This window comes from Ptychodera flava, chromosome 8 (assembly GCF_041260155.1).
Source record: "Ptychodera flava strain L36383 chromosome 8, AS_Pfla_20210202, whole genome shotgun sequence".
Lineage (NCBI taxonomy): Eukaryota > Metazoa > Hemichordata > Enteropneusta > Ptychoderidae > Ptychodera > Ptychodera flava.
In genome coordinates this window covers 40,176,198-40,204,197 of record NC_091935.1, presented here as the reverse complement: position 1 = coordinate 40,204,197, position 28,000 = coordinate 40,176,198, and the positions used below count along the sequence as shown (strand labels likewise).

General features: G+C 36.4%; 3 protein-coding genes across 3 annotated transcripts; 1 reads left to right on the top strand and 2 right to left on the bottom strand.

The window, feature by feature from the left end:
* Positions 1 to 71: 71 nt before the first annotated feature.
* LOC139138106 (calcium-responsive transcription factor-like) lies at positions 72 to 27,936 on the bottom strand. The gene is made up of 7 exons (XM_070706329.1): positions 27,772 to 27,936; positions 14,170 to 14,286; positions 7,890 to 8,042; positions 2,600 to 3,286; positions 1,755 to 1,996; positions 1,166 to 1,341; positions 72 to 151 (listed from the first exon to the last, which is right to left on the bottom strand). The coding sequence occupies exons 1-4, from the start codon at positions 27,934 to 27,936 to the stop codon at positions 2,855 to 2,857; spliced, it is 867 nt and encodes a 288-aa protein (XP_070562430.1). The 3' UTR covers positions 72 to 151; positions 1,166 to 1,341; positions 1,755 to 1,996; positions 2,600 to 2,854.
* On the top strand, positions 16,754 to 18,806 carry LOC139139332 (ATP-dependent DNA helicase RecQ-like). Its single transcript, XM_070708209.1, has 2 exons — positions 16,754 to 17,349; positions 17,859 to 18,806. Exons 1-2 carry the CDS (start codon positions 16,823 to 16,825, stop codon positions 18,604 to 18,606), a joined length of 1,275 nt encoding a protein of 424 aa, XP_070564310.1. The 5' UTR covers positions 16,754 to 16,822; the 3' UTR covers positions 18,607 to 18,806.
* On the bottom strand, positions 20,231 to 22,019 carry LOC139139451 (uncharacterized). Its single transcript, XM_070708366.1, has 4 exons — positions 21,507 to 22,019; positions 20,878 to 21,132; positions 20,536 to 20,764; positions 20,231 to 20,409 (listed from the first exon to the last, which is right to left on the bottom strand). Exons 1-4 carry the CDS (start codon positions 22,017 to 22,019, stop codon positions 20,231 to 20,233), a joined length of 1,176 nt encoding a protein of 391 aa, XP_070564467.1.
* Positions 27,937 to 28,000: the final 64 nt, after the last annotated feature.

Below are 28,000 nucleotides of genomic sequence, written 5' to 3'. Positions count from 1 at the left end.
CTTTTATGTCTGTCTCTTTGATGTGGATGGCATTTCGATATCTGCTACAAATGTGGTTCACCATTTCCTTGGCCGGTTCTGCAGGAAGGCAGGAATTTCTTCATTGTACTTCTTGAAACTTGCACAACATTTTATGTTTTCTTCTCTGTATCTGAAAAAGGGCAATTAAAAGACGTCTAAAGATGCCCAAGTATAATTATTGGTTTTACTCATCATGACTATAAGATATGCAGTTCATGTCATTTCTAAAATTGGCGATGCTACACCATAAAATCATTTCGAATGATTAGACAATCACTGATTGGATTACGTTATCATTAACCCTTTTCCTGCCAAGTCCATATTTCACCATCAGGTCAAGATGGTTAAAATTAATGAAACACAACATATTCCATGTGATGCACTTTAACATAATACTGTAATAGAAGGCTGTTGAAAACATAAATACTATAAACTTTATTTTTATTGGACTGAAGATGCTATAACAGGCCAAGCCAAGTGGGTGAAAATATGTCATGTTTTGGCTCAATACCACTTTATACAGACTTGGCTGATGAGGAAGTGATACTGTCTGGAAGGAAAGTAAAACAGCAACCAAGATATTTGCATTACATTCTGATTAACCCTTTCTTAAAGATCCATTAACTATAACTTTCATCAGTTTTTTAATTTTATATGTTCTGTGTATCATCTGCAGTTTCTGGTTTGAATCCCTGAACCATGGAGAAATTCCTAATATTTAGCTCATAAATATACTCTATATGAGTATAATCTGCATTGTTATTGTTTACACGTTGTATTCAGGTCCAGACTAGATTACATTTATCAACAATAACAATGGTTATTTCAAATATACAGGCTGTGTTGGCAAGCAAGACACCGGGCATTGGTCATGATGATCGGATTATAGTAAAATTCTGTAGTTGATACATTGAAACAGAGTAGTGAAAAATTAGTCAGAATTTACAGCTAATGTCCCTTAATTTTATGTGGAAGAATTTTTTATAGTTACCATATCTGAAAAAAATGGTGTTTTCTGAATGATCTGTGTAGATACGCAATTTACATTTACCAAGACTTCTGGCCAGAGTCAGGGCATCAAATTGAAAGCAATACATTGAGTTTGGTTGTTATAGCCATAAAAGGAATCGACATGACTGCTTACCTATTGTAAGATGATGGAAAGTACTGCTCCACAATCACCGTTATCATTCCACTTAGTGTTCTGTCATTGTATTCCCTTAGATAATCATATTTAAATGCTCGATTCTGTCTTTCTATTCCATTGTTTGTATTAACACTGACATTGAACCTTTCCATCCTATATGCTCTCACCCATCGCTGTAAATAGAAATAATTTTGAAATTTAAACAATTGAATTAACATATTACACACTACACTCACTTAACTGTTCCATTGCATCTTTTCAATGAACTAATCCCATGATAACAATGCCAAGTAAAGTATTTGATGGAATATGGTGTTATTTGAAATAACACAGATACATTTAGAACCAGATTAATCTCTTATGAACTTAAGAATGTTTCATTCCCAAATGATACAAAAGTGTTACATATGTAACGGTATATGCTTATTAATATTGAAAGTTTTGTATTTGCTATAATATTTCACTATTTGTTCAATTGTAAGAGATATACTTGTAGATTTGTTTGCACCATGTTTATCTGCTAGGCATGGCATATAAACCAAGCTAGTTGGTAAGCGCTTCTTCAGAACAAAAAAAATGAATTTACCTGATGTGCGGGTATCCATTTACCCTCGATGTACTGTTGTAGTCTTTTATTTTGTTTCCATACACTGCTAGCTTTTAAATCACTGACTGCATTGTTGTACATTGTTTTAGTTGATGCATGTGCTATTCTGCGCAGCATTGCCAATACCTCTTCCTTGACTTGATAAACTTCATTTTTGGTAGTATTGACCCATCTCTCCCATGCCTGCTCTCGGTGAAAATCACACAGATATACCTTGGTTTCTGAAAACAATAGAATGTACATATAGATGAAATCATACACTTCCTGAGTTGGACAGATCTTAGCCTATGTCGGAGAATTTCAGAACTTCATGAGTTCAAAATGCACAGGGATATACTATAAGGGATGGCTGTCAATTAAATTTTTCCATCCGGAATTTTTACATAGAGTCAATGTCTTCACACTGTTCTGCACTTTGATTTTTACTACTTTCAACCAAAATCTTTCGTACATCCCATACATAGGGTCAATTATATTGTATCAATTCTTTGGTTTTTATTAAGATAGGCCCATCAAAAACAAGAACATAAATTACATGGAGCCATATAATTTCAGTGATAAATATTGTTTTCTGAACTCAGGCTTCGTTGCAATGATTGTAAAAATCTCAAAACAGCAAGACAGGCAGAAATTCAAAAGGAGCAGGGCTGTAGCTTGTGCAATAAATAAACATTTTGAGCTTCTTCAATATTCATATGTGTTTATAATGTACACACAGTTTTCATTATCAACAGCCCCTTGGTACATAACATAAAGGTCTCTGCATGGAGTAAATGTTAGATGGACCTTTGCATAGAGCAACACAGTGAATAAATGTTACTCACCTGGAAAGGTAGTTTCTAGTGCCATGATTTCTGGTTCTGAGAAGTCAACCATAAAATGTGCAGGCTTCCAATCTGGGTTCCAAGCTTTGAATATATCCAGTGCTTCTGATATTGACTTTGTATCTTCATACTGAATGACGAATGCTCCAACAACACAATAGTCTACGTTTGTCTTTGTACACAAGAAGAACAAGGGCAAAGCATATTTCGTTGTTTTGTAGGTGGCGTCAAGTAGTGTGATTTCATTTCCATATTTCACCAGTAGATCTTGCTGCCATTTTGATTGATGTGCAAAAAAAGTCCATTTGTTCCACTCAAGACAACATCATCTTCTTCTTCATCTTGGGTATTTGTATCAGCATGTCTGTCCGAGTATGATCTGAAGTAAAATTTGTCTTCACTGTATTGTTCTTTCCACTCTGTGATCTTCAATGACAGGTTTACCTGATCAACTTTGGATTTAACTTGCTGCATTCTGGTTTTGTACACATGGTTCCTGATGTCAGTTTTGGATGGGTAAAACCTCTTGTTGGTGACAGGTGGTGGGCTGCAGTCCCTGAAGAGTTCATTTTTCACAAAGGAGGATACATGGCGTTTGACTTCGTTGACAGAATTGACACCCTCTCTGACCAGAGATACAATCTTTCCTATCACCCTTTCATCAGTTGGTAAAGTCATATTTGCTGTCTGTAAAGAAATATAAGCATGATCAGACCTGTTTTATAGCAACCAGAAAGAAATTTGTACAAAGCAAAAATTAAGGCTGCATTTGAAAAAAAAACTGTGATGGAGCTGAAGAAATTCAGGGAATTGGATAATTTTGATGGTAGTGCAGGGGATGGACTTGAAAGTTTTGCACTGCCTAAAGAGAAGGGGACCTGAAAAGTATTTGGTTTCCTGTTACCTTTACATTTCAAGGTTTGTCAGGTAATTCAATGGAAAATTAATAACATTTTAATGTCATCCAATTGTTCTAATGTTAATAATAACTGAACAAAATCTAGAACCATTTTGTCACATTTCATGACTTTTATCTTGAAAAAAAAAGTAGGATTTTTCGTAAAAAACACCAAATAAGTGTACCTAGAAATTGGGCAGAAGGCAGAAGCTGCAAAAATAATAATATTTTCAATATTTATATTCAATGTATCAAATAATGTTTCTTGCTGTCTCTCTACATTTCACTGAAACACATGATATTCATTCTGTTGAGAAGCCTTTATATATAAATATGTATTGGATGATAATTCAAATAAATTCAAGACTGGAAAGTCATTTGACAATGAAACAAATGCATGGTACACATACACAGACTATGTTGGCTAACTGAATACTGGACAGTTCAACATGCTGTATATGGAGTAAAACAAGAACATGGTTGTACAAACTGTACCAAAATATTGTTAAAATAACCAAATTTAATACAGCTTCTGCCTTGCTCCTTAAATAACACTGTCACTGCTGATCATCAGTGACAGAGATATCTCTGACTCTGATATAATTAAAGTTTACTTTGGGTCAAATGACACTCATGACAGTGAAATATACTTGGACATAAGATCAGACTAGATAACAACACATTATACGGAATACCAGGGAACATGAAAGTGATCAGATATTTTTAATTCTGGCATTTTGGAATAATCAAGTATTAAAGAAAAAGAAGGTCACAATGCTCGATTTTCTAAATTTTTACATTCTCATCGTTACTAAAACAAGAGTAAAAGTAGGGAAGCATCATGGGCCAGTGGCTAGAGCAGTGGACTCACGATCACAGGATGGTGAGTTCGAGCCCCGGCATGGCCATGGTGTTGTGTCCTTGAGCAAGGCACTTTATTCCTCATTGCTTCTCCCCACCCAGGAGTGATGGTACCTGGTAGGACAGTGGTTGTAATGTGTGTGTTTAGCTCTGCTGCGCTTATTGGCTGCACATGTGAGCTGTAGTTTGCTCCCCAGGGAGTTGAGTGGTATCATATTAGGTCCAGTGACCAGGGGTAATAATAATTGTAAAGCGCCTTGAGCACATGTACTTGTGGATATGTGTGCTATATAAGAACCCAATATTATTATTATTAAAACTTTGATGATATGGCGATTAGACATTGAACTTGAAGAATTGTATTCAAAGAAAAAAGCGCTCATAAAAGTTTTATAAATTATGTTGTAGTTACATCGCCTCTGCTGCTTACATAAACTTCATATTTTTGTTCGTCAAACTGCACTAGGTTAAAATTTAAAAAATCAAAATCAATCTGAAGTCATAGAATTGTTCAACATTATGGCACGTTGAGCTCTCAAGTTGGCGTTCGAAATTTGCGCAAGCTCAAAAATGTTACTCGGTGCTGAGGTCTTCTTGTTGAGAATATAAACCCAGGCTCCAGCCAATCAGAGTGCCGGTTTCCAGCCAAGCATATTATAATATATATTATAGCCCAAACATGGGACTATGTGCCCGAGGGTAGGTGACTATTTGCCGATGTAAGGAGGGCAAATGGTCTCCTGCCCCGAGGGTACATAGTCCCTTGTTTGGGCTATAATGTTTTTATTACATGCCTCTCTTACTCAGTTTGCACCAAAAATATTTACGTTTATTGGCAAATTATAGTCAAATGCTTTATTTTCATTTTAGACGAAAAACTGTTAAAAATAGAACGATTTTCATCATCGAATGGCGCATTGATATATTTAAACTACTGTTATGCGGTTTATCAATATTTTTATGCGAAATTTTCCAAAAACCGGATTTTCTGTGCAAAACATGAAATTTCAAGACTTTTACGTCCAAAAGTTTTCAAGTTGCAAATAGTTTCGGTTCACTTTCAGTCCAGTGATGACTATGCGGCCCGCGACGTCATCGGCGAGTTACCATTGAATCCTATGGAGCGCGCGACGTTCGATATACGAGGCATGTAATAATAATAGTTTTGTTATTTGGTCATATCTCAAGAAGTCCTGAACCAAAGTTGATGTGGCTTTGCACATACTTTCATTAACCTAAAGCAGAACTATCTGAAACTTTATTGGGTTTGGCTTGATTAAGTCTCATTTGAATATTTAATTAATTCTTGTAATAAGTCTATGTTCAAGAATTTCTCAAAAAAATTCATTGAGAAACGCGGTGTAGAATTGGACGATATTTGCTACAAGTGTTTATCTTACAAGAATTTATCAGCTATGAAAGACATGTAAGTTAATTGCTAATATGCATATTCAATGAACTTTCCTAGATAAGTTACTCTCTCAAAGATGATGAAATTTGTGATATGTTTTGAAAATACCATAATTTCACACGATTGAAATTTATTTAGCATTTCTACTTAAGCCAATTCCTAATTTGAATATCTAACGAACTTTCCTAATTAGGGATATATATCCAGATCAATGTGACCAAAGTTGAGGAAACTTGATGATCAGTACATCATAGATACGCTGATATATTATTAACAAAGGTCAAAAATGTAACCTGGTATTTAGTTTGGTTGAGTCTCACCTGCACATTAATCACTAATTGTTTTTTATTCATAATTAGGCAATTTCTCAAATCTACAAAAGCAAACGTGATGATTCTATGTTCATACTTTGATCTTCCTCTAATAGTGACTGCGTTGAGTGTTTGGTTGGATTTGATTTTCTTTGCCGTGTATTGTTTTTCAGATAAATATAGATTGGCCACAGTGTCCAATCAAGTCTCACTGTGATGTCATGAAATTGTCAACATTTCCCTACGAATTTTTCCTTTTTTTTTCACTTTTGCACACATTGACACTTAATTGTGGTACATGGTACTCTATTAAATTGTTCTTGTAAATGGCAATCCTAACATTTGTTGAATGGCAATGTTGTTATTATTATTTTTCATGTACTATTAATTATTTTAGAAGGGTAGATGGTATTAAATGTTATTAAACATTGTCATGTCAACAATGTTAGTGACACTGCATTTGTTGGCAATACTAACAACAAAAAAACCTAATTTTGCCAATAGGCCAAACCCGGAATTCGAATCGACCACGGTACAAACAAAGCCATGTGCGCAAACGCGCATAGACGTACGTGTATTTCCATACGCGTTAGTACACATGTGGGTTTGTTTGTACCGGCATCACGTGATTATTTGGGCGTACTGAGTCCGTAGAACACATCGCGTCCTTTTTATTCCGGAGTAGAACCATTACAATATGCAGCATTTTGAAATCCAAAACAAAAACTGTGTTACTGTCCATCAGTCATGTCTCATGCATTGTTTTGGGCTAGCTTGTTTAAGTATGTTATTTTGTCATAATTCTGAAAAATTTTTCATTCCTTTTAAATAGCTATTTTTATTACATTTATGCAATTCTATATATCTGCAAATATCATTCTACAGTCCCTTGGACAGAAAAAGGGCATAATGGACTTTGTTGGAAAGCTAGTATATAAACACAGGTTTCATTGAAATTTAGACGAATTTGCCAATCACATGCCATAAATTTGTTTTAGAAATATCGCATCCTATAATGTTTGTAGGTTTTGAAGCATACTAAAAACAATGGTTTATCATTTACATTTGTTGGGAAAAAAATCAATTCATGTATCAGGTGCAGCTAAAGCAGCTATTCATCAAAAAAGCTATTCCAGGAGCAATATTTGAGGGCAGGGGAAATTATAATATTATAGCTTGGGCAGGGGACATATTTTATTTTCTTTTGTCGTGCAGGGCAGATATCGGTTGGTTGTCCCGGGGACAGAGCTTTGCGAAAAACGAGGAGAGGGGGAGGTACTTTTAAAACGGGTCAGGGGAAGTTGAGCCATGGTGTTTTCAGGGGAATTTTTTTCACAGGGCAGGGAAAAATCGACAGGTTTTTTCATCAGAGGGTAGCTCCATGTCTGCAGGGGAAATGGAATGACGAAATTTTGTGGGGAATTTTTGCAGGGCAGGGGAAATTGGCAAGTTTTTTCCCGCCACAGGGCAGGGGAGCTTCAAAAATTTACAGCGGGGAGGGGAAACAGGCAAAAATAAGTGGGGAGTGGGTAAAAATGAAGTTTGAGTGCGGGAGGGCAAGTCGAAAAGTTTTCTGCGGGAGGACAAATTATGAACAGCTAATTAATTACCCTCATGACTTAAAATTAGTCAGTTCACATTACTTGTCATGCACAATATATCTTGTCATAGTAAAGACCCCTTTAAAAGTGCATTGTTCATTGGCTGCACCTGATGTATGCCTGTTCATATCTATGTCTAGCTATATCTATTGATGAGTCGACATTGTCTTTCATTATTCATCAACAATTAGAATACGAAAATTCTTACCTCCCCAGTAACATGAAATTTATGCTCATTCACAGTTGGGAGAGTAACATAAATTCTCCTCTGAAAATCCATAGTTGGATCCTCCACTGTAGACAGACATTGTCTCAGTAGTTTTGACGCTTCTTCTTTCCTCCAAATACTGTTTGATGATACCTGTAAACAACATAGGCATTAAATATTGCATTCCAGCTAGATTGCATTGTATTCATTTGAATCTTTGTTAATTATCATAAATTGATAATTCAGCTGTTATGAATGCAGATTTCAAATTGATCAAACCTCTCTTGACATACTATAAAACCTACATTTTTCAGCTTTTTATGGAGTACAATTGTTTATAACATTGACAAGGTGACAGGCATGTAAATAGGAAATGATCAATAGGAAGGGGTCATATTTTTTGAGCAGTGAGGGTTGGACAAATTGAAAATCAGTCTAACAGTAATATTTAAATACACCATAGGAATAACTGTTATTATCCAATAGCACTATAATTGTCATTTGGTTTTGTTTTTATGTCTATGAAAGATAACTTTTTGTCAGCAAATATACTGAATTTACCAATGACACCAAAATCAGACATGATAGACTAAAGAATTAATAAATTTAATTTTAATAGTACTACATGTATCATCTTAAACTTTGCCCGATGTGGTATTGTTCTTTAATAATTGGTGAATGAGAGGATGATATGCCACTTTTGGTCAACAATCAAATTCAATGTTTAGTTATACTGAAAAGTTCAACTGTTACAGTTTGTAGTTTCATAGAATTTTTTATTTGATATGATAGTAAAGGGTAAATGAGACATTACTACAGTATGTTATTTGAAACTGAAAAATGAAACTTTTTGTACAGGTCACTACAACAATGGCAGTATGTAGAATGATGAAACTAGAAACAAAATGCACAATTTCCCCAAGTTCTATTCAATGTTTCATCAAAAGTTGCATATCTATATTATGCTGTTATGTCATATTATTCCGTTTCATTGATTTAAACTTTAATTAGATATTAAAAAAGAATTATAAAATTCAGATTTGAAATCTATGAAAATGCAGATACATTTTAGAAGCAAGCTTTAAATGCGTTTTTCACCAATGTTTCAGACTTAGTCTAAGTCTTCAAATATAAAAATATTTAGGTTCACATAGTAACGAACTTGAGCAATTATAACCAAGTTAATGAAATTAAGTATTCATTCTGTAAATAAAATGTGATATGTTTATATCTTTTCCAAGATCCATCGGATGTTGAGGCATACCATCTTAGTTGACCTTACAAATGCAATCATGTCACCATGGTAAACAACATTACAAACACAGAGATACTGAAAAACTGACAAACTATATTCTAGAATGATATTATCATCAGCTGACACATGACAGCATACATTACAAACAAATATAATAAGGCAGACCATCTTAGTTGACATGACAAGTGCAACCTGTCAAAGTGGTGATAAATAAATGATAGAAAAATCAGAGATACTACAAAACTGACAAATCTGTTCAAGATTTCTATCAATTTAGATTAGCCGGTATCCTCCAGTGGTTAAATAAAGCACAGACAAGCATGTTAATGCAACAAAATACATGAAATTGTTTGTGTGGTACCTGCAGCATTATATACCAGTGTATTTCAGATGACCAGGCAGCTATGATACTGTGAATACATAGGTCATCTCCTGGTGCAGTGTTTCATCCAGGATGGCTGCAGGGGGGAATTTCCCCTTTACCAGAAAATTTAGGGGGGATTTCACCAGTTCATGTGTTCTACTTGTATCTCTAAGGTGTGACTGGCAGTGATTCTGAGTGGCCTGGTCCCCCCCTTGACAAATTACTAGGGGGTACCGACATGTCACCAGAGGGGAATCCCCCCGTCCCCTCTCTAGATGAAACACTGCTGATGATAAGGAATTTTTGAAAATGCAATGAGGTAGTGTGATCACGAACTGTGTCACACGGTGAACATTTTTCAAAATCCCCTCATTGTTTAACAGATTATGCATAACCCCTTTTCCTTTTCATCATTTTTCAAGTGACCCATACAGCCATAACAGTGGCTTCATTAGGAATATTTGTTTAAAAGTGTGTCATGATATATAAAAATGGTCAGTAAATTTGTCTACACATGAGATGACTAAAGTGAGAAAATCAAACAGTAAAAATATGACTTTATATATTACATTCCTCAATAAATTAATATCTGTGTTACTTCCATTAAAATATCATAATATAACTGTATGAACTGCATGGAAGTAATCTACCACTGAAGGGCGCACTGCACCCAACACATCTCATCTTGCTCAAAAATCACTTGTTTACAAATATTAACTCAATTTTAATAAATTTGTTAACCCTATATTGGTTGTAGCTTGTAGCTTGTCAAGCAGTCATAAGTTGTATGATAAGGAAGTGTTAATTTATGCAAATATATACGAAACACCCAATTTTCTGGCTTCTTTATCCACCTAATTTCAAAAGTTCAAAAGAATTTTACTCCTCTCTGGCAGGTCAAATTTTCTGAAATTTTCAAATTATATGTTTTTGAAATGCTATATAACAAAATGACTGTTTTGTTTGGCAATAAATTTCTTACATTTCAAATAGAAATGAATTTTAATTTTAATCACTTTTTTGAGTGTCAGTCTTTCAACCTAGGTCATTACTGAATGAGAATAGATAACGTCAAATAAATAGTCCTTTTTCCACATAAACTCATCTTTCAAGTGTAATATTATATTTCAGAAAATAGCATCAAGTTTTTTACTTATATAAATTAATTTTAATCATTAATATCAAAATACAGGTTTTTTACCACAAATATACACCCATTTATCCTTAAAGTGAACTATTGCTACCATACTAAACTTAAGACTCTCTGCTTTTTGAAAATATTTCCTTGACATCTTTGAAAAAAACTGTTAGCAACATGCAGCTCCACCTTAATTTATTTCCAGGTTTTATCTAGGATTACTGTCAACTTCCCTAAACACAACTTGTGTTTGGCTCTGATGTGTGTAAGGACAATTTTTTAATTTGTCTATGATAAAGTAATCAATAAAAGCCTTTCAGCTTTGTTTTAATTCATTCATGGTCTTGGGGTATGAGGAATGTGAGAGGTGTCACTCATAATATTGAAAACTACAAAAAGGGTTGCTCAAAATGTGAAGAAAAAGGGGGGTTGGGTTGGGGGTTACTCAATTTTTGAATTAAAACCCCTTTCAGACTGCACCATTTCACACCTCAATTTCTCAGAATTTTTTATGTTAGAGGGGGTACACCCATCTCTTGCACTCCCACCCAATGGCATACCGGTTCCCATATTTTTTCTTAGTAAAATCACAAATGAAAACACCTCTCATATTGCACCAGATTGCGTCATTACACACATCAATTTCTCAATTTTTCACACAAGACAGAGTACAACCTCTTGTGACTCTTTCCTCCTCAGCCATCCTCAGTATTTTCAAATTTTCTTGTCAAAAATCCTTAAGTTACTGAAAACCTGTAATGATACCCATACTTATTAAACAATACTATATGGCTGGATACCAAGTTATAGTGTGAGCTTTTATATCTACATTTTATAGTGACTTTGAATTTCATTTATCGGTTTCATCTTTTTCAACCGTCATGAAATACCCAATGATAATGTAGCAGCTGGGTAAAGCAGGGTATGAACGGTCTTTACTATTGCTATTTTTTTTTGTGAATTTTACAAATATATGTCTTGATATTTAAGTTTTGTAAGTTTGGGGGGTCAATCAAAATTTGTGTGTTACAGAGGGGGGTTACTCAATTTCATCAGGGTTGGCAAGGGGGGGTTACTCAAAATTACAGCGTTTCATATGAAATTCGTCAGACCAACCCCCCCCCCCCCCCCCCCCCCCCGGCCGTAAATAATGATGGCCCCTATATCATGAAGATATATTTTCATAAACACCAAAACAGAGAGTTACATACAAATTAGTCAATAGGTTTTTGAAATTAAGAAATTTTTCATGAAAAATTTCTTCAGACACAGCTATTAGGGTCCTTGGGGAATTTTTTTTCAGACACAGCTATTAGGGTCCTTGGGGAATTTTTTTCTACAATGTAAAATGGCTCACAGTAAGTGATGCTACCCACAATTCCCCTTGATTTGTTCACTCAGACATTGTTTGCTAAAGGCTTTTTCAATTTTATCAGTTTCTTAACAATTTTTAACTTACAATTTAAGTTCAGGATTATTTGTTAAAACTATGTTCCAAAATTGTTTATTATGTTTAAAATTGAAGAGTAAATCGAATGTGAAGTCGATGTTTGGAGGTGCTAAAATTGTACACTTGTCAAGATAAAGTTATCAGCAACTAAGATGGTCTCATCATACCACCTGTCAGACATGCAAATTTCCTTTGTTACGATCATTAAAAAAATCAATACCCTTTTTTCTGCAAACACAGATGCAACTTATTCCCTTGGTTTCCTTGAAAATATTGTGTATGGCTGTCAAAAATCTATGTCGACAAAATTGCTATCTCATCCGCGGAAAAGGGGTTGATCTTCTCATTATTCACAGTGAGAAATCAGAAAATTATGATTATCAGAACTATGTTGCCAGAATTTTGAAATATGGACCGAGTTGTTCTGTGTACAGAAGAAATTTGCTTCAGTTCAGTGAGTGATCTCCGTGTGTACAGATCATGGAGAATTGTGGGTAGCCTCACTTACTGTGCGGCTGTCAATCATTTAGTCACATGAATAGATGACTAAATGATTGACAGCCGCACAGTAAGTAGATGCAAACATGTGAACCATTTCCATAATGTCATATGTAAATGACAATTTAAAATTATCTTTCAGGTTAGAAAAGCCAGTTTCTATATGAGTTTGTAAGTTGCCATGAAATGACAAAGCCAATTACTTTTGTGTGGTTATATTAGGGAGTTTATTTCTGACTCATTTATGCATGTGACAACAAAATTGCATACATGATATTTTAGATCTGATGGTATTATTATTTATTTTAATTACAATAGTTACATTATTAATAACATTTTATGGTCTCACATTTATGTATTGAAGTTGTCTTTCTTTCAAGACTACAAACTCACAAGATTGACCTTGCCCTTAAAAGAAAGTCCAAATTTACCCCTAGCTCATGTCCGGTCATAAATAACAAGTGTGAGACTGGGTATTTTTGAAATAAACACAGTTCATATCGATATCAATAGATTGTACACTTTTTATTGTTGTAAATTTAATTTTGAAATGACAGACAATGTAGTAATGTGGGCTGTATCCATATTAACTTTAGTGTGTGTAGTTGAAATAAATCACACAGGACAATTTACTGCAAACATTCCAGAATCAGTCTGACACTTTTAAACTCAATATGAAGAACCATGACGAATGAGCATCAAAACAATCACAGTGTCAATAACATTCCTTGACCATTTCAGCATTGGGTTTCAATACAAAGTTTATAAAATATGTACACTGTTGCACAGCTCAATTTTCATTCTTGTCACTATCATTTCATATTTTCATTTGTCTCATTGAATAAAGTTACTTTCAAATCTGTTCACAAATACACGGAGGAGGAAGCTTAGGCTTTGTGTATAATGTGTGTTCCAGCATGCTGTACGGAAATACCAAGATACTTTATAAACAGTGGCAGTTTAACAATCTTTATCAGAGGTGACTTTTCAATGATTAATAAAACAGCAAAAATATAAAAAAGATGTGAAGAAAATACTGAAGGCTTTTTACACAAAAAATGACAAAATTCCCAAAGATACCAGCCTCAGAGTATGAGCCTCATACTCTCGTTTCTTTGAGAATTATCTGCAAAAATATGGAATCTGAAAATGTATGAAAGCATTAAACCAAAATCTTAATCTCACCACTCGACCCATTGCAAACTTTTAAAATAACACCTACTACCACCCCATCCCCTACATCCCCCCTGAATTCATCTGGCCTCCCCCATCCATTATAATCTCCACAAGTATTTAACATTGTCAGAGTGCTGAAATTAGTTAAAACTCACCTTAAAGTTCACAACTTAGTTATTTGTGAATGCATACACTATGGTTAATACATCTAAAAATAATACTCATTTGTATACAATAAATAAAATGTTAAGTACTGTATCAGTCACCATATCTGCACAATTGGACTCAAGCTTTAGAAGATACATGCGTACGGGAATGAAAATGAATTCCTTTTCACAAGTTTTGGTAACTTTACAGTATAAGGGTACAAAGTGTGTGACATTCAAAAAGATTCTTTACCTTGAACTGATCAAATCGAATCACTTCCCGCATAATAACTTGTGCTGGGCAACCAATCTTCTTGCTGGGTTGGACAAGGAATCTCTTCTTCTTATAACTACCATGATCATCATTGAGCTGAGAAAAAGAATAAATGACATCATACTTTTGTCTATATGTGTCATGGTTTTGAGAAGTCTACAAAACCAAATTTAAACATCAAAGTCATAGTTTTGTAGGAGGTCATAAAATATCAATTGATGTAAAACTTTGAAATACTAAGTTACAACATAAAAATATACACATAAGGAACCTAGCTAGTTACTGGTTTGAAATGTAGACTACCATCACAGTGTGTACTTCAACTCTGAATAAAAAATATACTGTTCCAAAATGAAAGAAAGGCAATTGTTTAAATTGTGCGATTCAGTCAAATACATTTATTACAATTTAATGTCCAAGTTAGTGTTCCAAAGTCTTTGTGATCTCTATAATATGGCAATATTTCACATTTTCATGTGATTTCATTAAAATAGGCACATGTTTCTATGTAACTGTCAATGAGTATCTTTGCATTATCAATTTCTATTATTGTAAAATCTTCAGGGACATGTTCATTAATGTAAGGAATAAAAACAATATGAGAAGATACCATTTTAATCTAGTCATATTTGTGTTTTGAAAAGGTCTTTTTTTGTGTCAACATATGAATATAACATTGCAGGAAGATGTATACAAGAATTAAATGAACATGTATGAGAGCAGGGCATTGACAACGACCAGTATTTTGCTAATGAGGAAAAGGAAATGTGTACACTCAATATAGTTGCTTATTGTAGAAGGCCATATGTTTAAAGAATGTGAAATAAAGAATGGCACAACACATGTGAATAGTCTTCGAATTTTTTGAAAAGTGTCTCTAACTTGCAGTTCTTATTCTAATTCTTTCCTATTGTCATTACAGCAACCATTGAACAGGGCTCGAAATTAGCACTTGTCCCGCGTCCACAGGTCGGACTACCAACTTTTGTATGGGGCTACCAAAATACATGCATTTGTAGGCCACACGGACTACCAAAGCCTGAGACCAGAAATTCAGTCAGTACTTGGCATTCCATGTCCAGTCCTTCACTTTGGGACAAGCGAAGGCAAACTCTTCTTCAACTACCATATACATCTGAGTCAGAGCTATCTCTGTCACTGCTCAGGTCCCCCTCCCTTTGGGGAGGGGGGAGGGGGCTGGAGGAATCGCGATTGAATACTTATTTTCTTCAGATCCCCCTTCAATACCCCAAAAACATTTCAAATTCACCCTCTATATGATCAATATTTTTCAAGTACACAACCCAACTATCACAAGCCCATAATATCAGTAAAAGATGTACGCGCGGAAAAAATAAACGTGTCATGCCCCTGTTCCCCTCGCAGATGTTCAACACTACATCTTATTAGCAGTTTGTAACGTCATATAGCTAAGGCAAGTTCTTAAATTGATGCATTTTTAAGCGTATCAATGAGCTTTTTGGATATATCAGTCCAAGCCAACTTGAAATAATCAAACTCGAATGCTCCTGCCAAAGAGCACATGATGAGTGGGCAAATCGTGAATTCTGGCTAATTTATATATTGTAAAAAAAATCTGAGCACATTGACCTACCAAACATTTATTTCAAAAACACATGAATTAGATGCTACTCAAAATTGACAATACTGGAAGGTTAAAATTACTCAATCAAATAAAGGTATTTCATCTCTGAAATTTGGATGTAACAATGACAAATTTGGTTAAAAATATCTATTCCATTCAGTCACATATTTTTTCATTTAGTCTTTACGGTTCAAAACATTGCTTTTGTATTATTTTATGACATGACTATGAAAATTTAGAAAATTGAACATGGTAACCCTATCTTTTTTTCTTTTATATTCAATTATTCGCGCATGCCAGAATTCAAAAATCCCCAATAACTTTTTAAGTCTCCTAGTATTCCATGTGTTGCTCTCTTGGCCTGATCTTGTGCTCAAGTACGTTTCACTGTCAGGATCGTCATTTAACCCAAACTCTTCTTCAACTACCATATACATCAGAGTCAGAGCTATCTCTGTCACTGCTCAGGTATGACAGTGACACTGCAGTGGTAGGGCGGTACCTGATAGTGACACTGTCTGCAGGGGGTAGCTGTATTAACTACAATAATTTTGACAATATTTTTGTTCAGTTAATACAACTGTGTTCTTGTTCTACTCCCTACAGCATGTTGAACTGTCCAGTATTCTTTTTGCTAACACAGCCTGTGTATATGTACAATACATTTGTATCACCGACAACTGACTGTCAGTCCGGACTCTAATTAAATTATCACCTAATACATATTTATATATACAGACTTTGTGGACAAAGTGAATATTGTTTGTTTGATTGAGCATGCTGTAGGGAAACTGCTAGACTGTCGACAGTCCCTCGTGCCTTCTTTGTCCGGATTCACATTATTAAAGTGCGGTAGCAATCCAACGTAGGCGATCGAGCGCCGAAGGCGCGGGCCGCGTGCCGAAGGCGCGAGATCGAGTGCCGAAGGCACGAGATCGAGTGCCGAAGGCACGAGGACTGTTATACCTTGTATGCGCCCTCACAGAACCGTATGAAAAAGGCGACGGTGACGTCACAACGAGTGACATGGAAAGGGGCGGGCCTAAACTGTCAATTAAAGCCAATATGGCGACTTCAGAGCAGCGCCGAGATTACTCTGACGCTTTGAAAAAACTCGGATACTCACATTTGAAAGAGTTTCAAAGAAGAGTTATAGACGGCTATGTTGATGGGAGAGATGTTTTTGTCAGTGTACCGACAGGAAGTGGGAAGTCAATGACTTACGAAGTCGCCCCTTTTGTTCTGGACTCGATCAAGTTTACAGCGGGCAAGATAGATACGGCAAACACAAAATCTATCGTGCTTGTCGTATCCCCATTGATCGCACTGATGAAAGAACAGGTTAATAATCTTGAGAGCCGAGGTATCAAGGCTGTGTGCGTTACAGACAGCGAATCATTGACTCAAAAAGGCATTGCAAATGGCAATTACAACATCCTGTTTGGCAGTCCAGAGGCATTTTTATCGAAGTTCAGGCGGACTCTGTTATCGCAAGAGTATCGATCACGAATTGGAGCAATCTTTGTGGACGAGAGCCACTGCATTAAAAAGTGGTAGGTGCACAATGTCATACTTTAACATCATGTTTAAGTTATCTCCAGAATTAAAGAGGCAGACGTACTGTACTTATGTCATTGCACTCACTCTACCCAACATGGATATCCCATTGAATACTGTTCATACAAAGTCACATTCCAGTCGTACTGTATGGGCAAAATTGATTGAAACTTTCGTTAATAGAAATTGACAAGAGTATGGGACCTACTGCTGCCCGTGGGATTCAAAATTACATATTTAACAATGCTTACTACATGTATACATCCACACACGGTGTGTTCAGAAGATGAACACACTGGAAATTTCAATCATAGACAATTTACTTTCAAAGTTCACAATTACTCTGGGCAATACAACAAGAGACTGTATGTTATCAAAGGACATTGGTCAGAAATCATCAATATTTACAGCTTTGCAAAGGTGACACAAAATAAAAACCTGAAATCTCCTAAAGTGTTGGGAACAGTTATTGTTCCATGTAAATAAATGTTGTTGTTTTTTACAGGGGAAAAGACACTGCGAAAGAGAAAGCATTCAGGAAACACTATGGTCAACTTGGAGAAATTAGGTCTCTTATACGGAGTGGTGTGCCAATCATCACACTTACCGCCACAGCAACCATGGAAACCAGAAACGTTATCACAAAGGACTTGTGCATGAAAGACTGCATTTATGTTATTGAAAATCCAAACAAACCGAACATTCGGTATTCCTTGATTTCAGCAAAATTTGATGATATTTCTACATTATTTCAGTGGTTAGTAGATGACATCGCTACACACGGTAAGAACTGCCCAAGGATATTGATATTTTGTCGCAAAAAGCGACATTGTTCAGAGCTATTTGAATTTTTCAACACATCTCTGGGTGAGAAAGGATATGACTGTGTAACAGGTGAAACTGACTACAAAGGTAGATTATTTGGCATGTTTCACTCCAAGACTGATGATGACATCAAAAATCACATCATATCATCATTTCAAGACCCAGATGGAATTGTGAGAGTAGTTTTCACCACTGTAGCATTCAGTATGGGAATGGATGTTAAGGGTGTTCATCAGGTAATTCATTATGGCCCATCAAATGACCTTGATGATTATGTACAAGAGACTGGCAGAGCTGGTAGAGACACTAGCCGTATGAGTAGTGCTGTTTTACTAACATATAAAGGTTGCTGTATAAGTTCACGAATTTCAAAACCAATGAAGGAGTACTGTAAAAATAATTCTGTCTGTCGCAGGCAACTCATTTGAAGGAATTTGAAGATGAAGGTAAACCAAATGAAATTTTGCACACTTGTTGTGATGTGTGCACACGTAGTTGTAGATGTCTGTGCTCCTGTAAAGGAACTTCTTGCAAATGTGAAGTTTTTTGTATCTCAGAATTTGACTACACTTCTCATGCTGAATTTTCTTTACGAGAAGTGTCACAAAAATGTGATGTTGTGCAAGACAAATACAACTTGCATTTCAGAATATTTTACCAAAAGGTTTATGGACTTTGCAACAGAAAAATTTGCTGAAATCCTGGCTTTTGAGGTACAGATCAGATTTGCTAAAACATATTAGTGAGGAGAAGGTTTTTGGTGGAGCTGACATAGTTTCAGGGTTTCCAATAATGTCATTTGTAAGTAATATTGTGAAATATGTTGAATTTATTGACAGCAAGGTAATTCTAGAAACAGTGTACACTTCAGCTTTCTCTCTCCAGAACATATTGATAGACTTTGGGATACGATCATTGAAATTTTTAATGGTAGCAGTTGCACTGATGATCTGGAAACTCTGGGTTGTGAGTACAGTAGCAATGATGAGCAAGTCTGCACAATAGTAAATGGTAATTCTGAAATTATTGACAGTGATGACAGTGATGCTTTTGCACAGTACTGACATCACAGAGCGAGAGTTTGGTCCTCATCATCAGAGTCTAATTGAGTAATTTCTATTGTATGCTGCATAAACATTTGTAGACTTTTGTTAATGCTGTACTTCCAGCTGTTTATTTAAGTGAAATAAATACAACAACATGTATTTCTTCACATAATGGTGGCATTGTGTTTTATTATTTGCAACAATGTAACATTTTATGAATACAGAGAATAGAGAGTCAACATTTTTCTAAATCTAATTGTTTACTTGCTGTACTTGCCATGTACTCTCACACTGTTTGTAGTAGTGCTTATTGGAAAAAGCTTTCAGAGATTTGCTCAACCATGATTTAAATGCTACCATATCTAATTTACTGAGTGGATTTGCCTGTATACGTGGGAAAGCTGAATGATGTCTCCCTGTTGTCAACTCAAACAGTCTAGCATCAGTAAATTGTGCAACTAATGTGTAAACATCATCAGTTGTATCTTGTCTAGTGTGTTTTCCACTGGCTTTTCTGATTTTAGTTACCTTGTCATAATGATTCAATATCGCTTCTGTTGTATTGATACTTCTGCTGACTCTGTTGATTGTGCGCTCTGTTATTTCCCCACGGTAACTTGTGACATCATCTTTGAACACTTTGTTATCATGTTCTATGTCTAAATCCATAGGATGGTTGGTATCTATTTTTCCCTGCCAGTTTACAGATCTATTCCATGTCAACCTATGGGCTAACCGTGGCGACAGTAAGCACTGTACTTGAGCTAGCAACTCTAATGTTGCATATGCATATTTTGGACAATTTGAAACTTGTAATACAGATAAAAGTATTTGTACAACCGAAGGATACGCTCTCCATCACCATGTTTTATAGCATCATTGTGATTTAATCTGAGTAATAATAGCGTGAGGGTACACTGTGTATAATTGTACACTTGGTCTTCATCTGCACCCTGCTCAATGTGATGTGTGTCTGAGATAGTACTTGAAGTTTCATGTGTCTTCTTCATGCTTCTCTAGGTTTTTGGGGCGATATACATTTTCCCACAGTATTTGCAACTGTAATCATTATACCTCTGGGTGCTGTGTCTTCAAGCTTTGGAACTTGGTTCATGACATACTTGTCAACAAATTTCCTGGCTTCTTTCAATATGTACTCTTTTTTACTGTCAGCTGAATCATCACCTTAAATATAGATAGTAAAATACAAAAAGATTAAGTCATTATCACTTAAAAATATTTAGGAAAACCTTGTTCTGTGAGTTTCATCCTATAAAGTGACATACTAACAGATAGTGAACTTAATCATACCTGAATAGTTGTTTGTCAAAGGTCTGTCATTCATGTTTGTCATTCCAAAATGATGCACTCCTCCAGTGATTACATAGGCATTGGTGAATTTGTCCAAGAGTTCAGCATTTGCATAAAAGTCCCGGTGTGGATCACTGGACACATTCCTTGAGTTTGTAGCATTTCTGGCGGCATATAAAGTCCCTATATCTTTGCTTGATGCAGTACTGTAGAGATGGTGCCAGATTACCTGAAATAAGCACAACATACAATTAACAGTGCATCCATAAACATTTCTCTAAATCCAAAAAAATCAAGTTATCTTGAATCACAAGTTTGTTAACTTCAGAAAATCTAAATTACCTTTTGCCACTCAGCTTGAGCATGGAAATCCTCTATCTTTGCCACAAGCCCCTCGAGACGTTGATATGCTGTAGGGCTGTCTTGCTTTTGTGACTGAGCTTCTTTGTGCCTCTCAAATGTTAGGTAATCTCCCCCACTCAGAATTTTCTCTGGTGTATCATCACTGTGTTTTGGTACATACTGGTTGATGTAATCCAAAATATCCAGCATGTCATCGCCATACTGTTCATTCTTCTCCAAAACACCAAGGTGAACCTGAAATTACATTGATCATTAATGTTATACTGTTTCATGGATTGTAACCTATGGTTACCATTGCCTACGGTTACCGAGAAAGGAATGGTAAGTACTTCATTGTTTTGTCCAGACAGGTTCTACTGTATGTGTATGTATATGCATATGTGAATATGTACATTCGTGTATGTAAGAAATGTATGTATGTACGTACGTATGTATGTTGTATGTATGTATGTATGTATGTATGTATGTAGTAGTGTGTGTATGTATATGTGTGTGTATGTATGTGTGTGTATGTATGTATGTGTGTATGTATGTATGTATGTGTTTCTGTGTATGTGTAGCACATATGTATGATGTATGTGACTTCATTATCCAGTGATACCACTCACCTTCTCAGTTTTTTGCTTCATCTCATTTTCATAAACATGGGAAAGATGATGTGGTAAATTTTCACCATAGCGTTGGAGTGATGGAATGTGTGTTGTCCAAGTCTTAGCAACCAGGTAACTAAATTCTTCAGCAAGGATTTCATTTTCTGAGAGAGATGGTAGGAAATTAGTAAAGGGCACTTTTTTGACATCACTTCGAGGCTCTTCATTGTGTAAGTCATTCCCTGACACCCTGTTCTTGTATGCCACTATATGGAACATGTGATGGTCTCTATTTTGATGTGTGATAGTCATCTGCCTCACTTTGTTTCTTATGTCAACATTGTCACCTGTGAACGAATATCCTGGATGCATGAGATCTGTATGATCATTAAGTTCAGCTTCCAGTGCTACCCTTTGAAGAACCTGGCTGGCACTGATGACTTTTGCCTGTGTCATTTCTTCGTTGAGGGCTTTCAGATCTCTCCGGAGATTCTTTCTACCAGAGAGTCTCTCTCCACATGGACTTTCCATTCATTCAGGTTGACTGCAAAGTCTTCCCCAAATTTCTCGAACATGTTGTTTGTACTCTGATAACTCATACATATGTGTTGACTGGCCAACCTATCCATCGCTGTTTTTTTACAACCACCTTTCTTCAATAGTACACTGTACAGTCTTCTGACAGTATTCATGTCATCATTATAAATTGAAATGAGTTGAGATGTTGATGACATGAGCATTGGGATCAGCTTGTCTCCCTTCTTACTTTGTTACGTTGCTGTGATGGATTATTTATTGAAGCCTCCAACATCATCAGGGGCGTAGGAAGCAATTCACGGTTGGGGGGGCAAAGGTAACCTATATTCTGGTGATGAATGAATTACGATCTAAAATTTGCATATATGAATAAATTAAAATATTAAATCATACACGAATAAATTAAAATAATTAAAACAGGCCAAAATCAATCTTACTAGTAAAAAATGTAATTAAAGCACCACTACTTTCACATACGGCAATGTCTCAATATTTGTGTTTTTATGTATTAGGCCGTGTAAAGAAAATTCTTTGTTTGCCGTCCTTGGAATTTTGAAAAACCTACCAGCCAGCCAGCAAAAAAACCCAAAACAAACACACAACATAGATCAATCGCATAAACTTTAACTTTCCATCGGTTTACGGGTCACAATTATAAAAAATTATCTGTTACATTTACAATGCAGTGTTTTTATGGTCTTCATTAAGCAAGTTGAAAGCAATGCTTGGAAACACAGGTTATATTTGTATAAGTACAACAAGCATACTTAGAGTTAGGTGACTGTGAGTCTGAACAAAAATTCCATAATAAACAATGGCAATAAACACTATACCAGTACATAGGCCCTAGTGTACCACATGTACAGTGTGATAGTAATCAACTGGTTGTATTACGCAGATCTATAGTTTGTCTCTGACGGAGGTTTATGCACTAGGTAGTCATAGGCAAGAGTAAAACTATTAAAATAACAAGATCTCAATTATGAATAAAAAGCATATTTGCGACAAAGTAAAAGTTGCAAATTACGTATTACGACGATGTTTACGAAGTTTTGAAGAAAACGAAATATATTTGAATCAACACCTAATGAAGGAACATACGAACTTCATCGTTTACGCAATGGGTTCAATTTTGCAACGTGTCTAAGTGACATTTGTATATTAATTATGACATGTACATTTAAGATCGAGATCTGTATTGATGTTTACGATTGGACGTATATTTCCATCTTTAATTCATATCTATCATATGATCCAAACCAAGCCTTAAACATAACGTTTAAAATCCCATTCTAAAATAATACGGGAAAGGGAATACAAAGGACAAGAGAGAAAATACAACAGACAGGGCAGGAGGACAGACAATTGGAGAAGCGTATCTTGGGCGATGGCAGCTGTCAAGCTTGTCTACCGAGAAATAAAGTCTATGTAGTACCAACGAACTCTGAACATCTCGTGTAGTCGATCGAAGATTACCAGCACCTCTCAGCAAGCTAAGACGAGTCCATGAGTAAAAGCAGGCCAAGATGAGGTAATGAGATAATAGGAGAAAAACGAGTAGTAACAGTTGTTTTGACAACTGTACACTATGTATTTCAACATGTTGGGTAAGCTTAGAACAAAAAGGTGTTCTTGCAAAACCTGAAAATTCCAAATATAAAACTGCAAAAGTTACTGAGTATAACAAAGTATGTAGTTGTCACTCAGAAAACAAATGCTAAACATCTTGGTAAAAGGTGAAACTACTATCTCTTCCATACAATTACAATTTTTACAGTAAGAAGAGTGGGTAGCTGAACAAATCATAACAGCCTCGAGTACAAATCCTCCTTTTTAAGTGTCAAATAAATACTAGTCCTGATCACTGTTTCTGTTGAGTTAAATGCTCCATTAGCTGTAACTTTAAAGGCTATTTATTCTGAATTTTGTGTATCAACTATTTTTTAGCCGAATTCCAATAGCGCTGATCGCGATGTCAGGTTTGTTACTAAATATAGCTGCACGCGCGACTTCAGACACCGCTGCCTGAAATTCGGACAAATCTTTTCATACGCGGTCGTTGTTGCAGCTCAGTTGTAGTCTGAGCCATAAATTCATAGGAATTAGTGTGAGTTTTTGTATTCATTATAACACTAGCAGGTTTTGATATCATCGTTCTTGCCGAAAATGCGGACTAATAGTTATTTTTGCATATTAATGACAGAAAACTGACGCTATTGCATACTAAAATGCTAAATATTCTGCTTGTCAAGACAGCAATGCCGAATGGCCATTGCTATTTTGAAAACTGAATTCTAATCCGGACTTATAAAATGTTCAAATCGTTTTTTAGCAGAAAAAAATGTTCAAAGTAAGGGCAACTTCCACCGCGTACGAACTATTTGGAGCATTCAACAACGACTCGGAACATTTCACCGGCGGTACCTGCTTGCCATGGTGCATATCCAACATCGTGATCAATCGCGGATCGTGGAAAAGCTGATGGAAATTCAGTTCCGTTCCTTATTCGAAGCTAAACCAGTCAAGAATTGTTTTCGATCCGTCTTGTATGGAGACCAAAAAGATTTTACGCACTTCCGCCGATTTGAAAACTTTGAGGGAGAAATCAACTTGTGAAACGGTCGATTGATCTTCACTTACGGTACACTGCAGTCCGCTACAACAGGAGGTGCACATGTACACTTTACGTACAGCGGTTGATGTACCCCTTTAAGATAAGTAATCTGATTTGTATGGAAACGATCGTACGACATTTGCGTTTTTGCGACATTAAAAAGTAAATTACTGCGACATCGCAAACAAAGGAGAGCACATCCCGCCGTATTTTCGATCATACGATCTGTGTTGTTTTTCAGATTTCGTCCAAAAACCTACCCAGTTGTTTAACTCCCTACATAGCACTCAGCAATAGTTGGGACAGCTAGCCGTAGTCAATGTGTATTTGTAAAAGTTGGGGGGGCAAAAGTATACCTTTGCCCCCCCAACTTCAGCATTGGGGGGGCGGCCGCCCCCCTGCCCCCCCCGGTTCCTACGCCTATGATCATTAATAATGTTGGCGCCCTCTCTTGCATTTCTTGCAGCATTTTATCCCAGGAAAAATCGATGAGGTCATCTTTACCCTTGTATCTCAGTATGGAGGGGTTAGAAAGACTGCAAAGACTGCCGACCTCTTTTGAGATTTTACTGCACACCTGTCTGTATATGGAATGGCTTAGTTCCTTGGAACCTCCAGAAAGGCACTCCTGAGCAATGTTATCATATGATGTAGACATCAGTTTCTTGATCAAACTGCTGAACTCCTCCTTTGGTTTTAAAACACTAGTACCACAATTTGAGAATGACAGAACTACATGCTGTATAGGAGGGACAAGAGAGAACCATTGCTTTATCGCAAATTATAAAGACTACAGTTGCCAATCACACACACACACATACACACAGATGTAAGAAGCACATAACTAGTGTTATGCATTAGACTTTGGCGGCATGATAGTTCAAAAGTTATGGCATTATCAGTTATTTTTACCAGAAACGCTATGTTAGAGAGTTACAATCAATATCATCAGATTTCCCCGGTTCTACAAAAGTTCTACAAAAGTGTGTGTCAGGAATGACATAGTATTTTCTATGTCATTCCTGACAAGGAAACAAGTAAATATTTTTAACAACTATCTGACTATTGTCCTATCAATTCTTATCACAGAAAAACATTTTAAATTGTGAAAAACACACTTAACGTACATACCTGGACACCATATTCTTCTACGCAGGTCTTGAATAAACTTGCAGAAATTGTATTCTGCCTATTCATGCTTTCCAAATCAGACGGCATGACTGTAGATATATCTTCAGTGGTTTTATGAGGTACCTGTGTGGCAGACTGTTGAACTTGATGGAAAGGGGGCGCTTGGATGACTTCACCGGGGTACTTGAATCACTTCTCATCCTTTTCGGTATTGTCTCTTTACTTCTGAGCAGCAGAGCGTTCTTTGTTTTTGCAAAAGTTTCTCTCCATTGCAGTATTTTTTTCACCAGGTTGTCTGCTCTCTCTGCACATTGCTTGCAAGACGTGTTTGTGTTTAAAGTTCTGTTAGCTCCTCGCCAATGACAACTTCAATATTTTTACAGACGGATGTCTTACAGCGATTTCTGTATAATTTGCGCCGTAAATCAGCTTTCTGAACATCTTTTCCACAGACAACACATACTGCTTCCTTGGAATGCGGTGATATAACCAGTCTACTCACCAGTTTGGTGGGAGTGTTTGTTGGAGTAACATAGACAGAGGGATTACTGCCTGCAGTTGACATGGTGGATTTGGGAATGTGTCGATTTGTGTACCGCTGCGGTGCTTTCCTCCCTGTTAATGACTAGAGTTTCTGTCTGTTGACTGTCGTCGTCGTATTGGTATTTTAACTTCCGGTCATAGGCCATTTAATAGCGTTACACATGGAGATAAGAGGAGATTTGCCCGATACAGTTTGGCAATGAGTTAAACAAGTTAGAGCCGACAGGAAACGAAAACACTTGCTTAGAGCCGACAGGAAACGAAAACACTTGCTTAAGATTAAATTGGGGAAAGCCAGAAATTTTACAGCTCGTATGATCGCCAGCTGCAGTGCTATTCCTCAAGTCAATTGTACAATTGTGCGTGCTTCCCAGACGACGACTGACAGCGATGTTGTATTGTTGATCAACAACAGCGCGACTGGTGCACGGTAAGGGCCAGCTAGTGGGGATCATGGAATCAAAAAGAAGCTTTACTGACATAGAAAGTTGTCGGGTTAGGTTTTCAGGCACAGTATCCCTGGATATATGACGGGCAAGAGTAATAAAACGCGACGGTCGCGACAAAACGTTACAAACAACGGCAGTCTCCCCGTCACAGCACTTCACTTTATCCGTGTGGCTGAGACAGCTAGTCGACGGCGCGGCCCGCGGCCCGACGACACTCAGACAGAATACAGGGACGGCCGAAGCCCAATTGTTTTTACTACAATGCTCAAAATCAGTTTTAAAGTTTGAAAATTGGTTCATTTTATTCAGTAAGTTCTAAATCTTTTTACGATCACGGCAGAACCTGGAAACCTCAGCTTGTAGTCAACATGAATGTATGACCTGAAGGATGAACTTTCACTATCCAAATATGGTATTGTTGCCCCACCCATTACTATGACGCGTACCTCATGAATATGTGATAGCAAGGGGGATTGCGTGAGGCGTAACAGTCGCTTGTACCAGCTATAAATACCGGAAGCTACGCGAGACCAAGCAGTACAAGCGACTGGCGAGAGTCTAGGAAACTGCAAAAAAACTGTAGTTGATATATTACACAGAAATATTGGACTATGGTCTGTATTATCCTTGCTACAGTAAGTCTCAGTGCTGAAGGTTGTGTTGTTGTTATGATGACTATCGAAATTTGCATACAACTCTGGGAGTGAAACAGGTTGTCAAATTATCACCAACCCTGTTTCCTTGGGTATTAAAGGTGTTCAATATTCACTTTAAATAACTAGAAAATTCACTTCATGGACAGAATCTTGAAAAAGAGCCTTATCTTGTCTGGTTAAAGAGAAAATATATCCCTGAACTAAAACAGGCATGGGCTACCAGCCATTGTCACTGGGCTACCAACTTCAGAAAATGGTAGCCCAAGTGGACTACCATGGGAAAAAGTTAATTTCGAGCCTTTGTTTAAAGTTAATATCATTGTCAAACACAGTTTGACACATAATTTACATACCTGTTGTGCTTGTTTAGCTTTCCTTGTTTTTTCCTTGCCTTGGTGACACTCCAATACCAGCTTTCCAACAACAATGAATGGAACTCCATCAAATTCAATAGAATTGGTATCTTTGGAACATTCAGGTAAATTCCATCGAACCCTATGTGGCGTACCTTCAAACATATTCATAAAAGGAATTACTCTAGTAAGATGTGGTGAAGCTATCATTACAAAACTGAATGAGCTT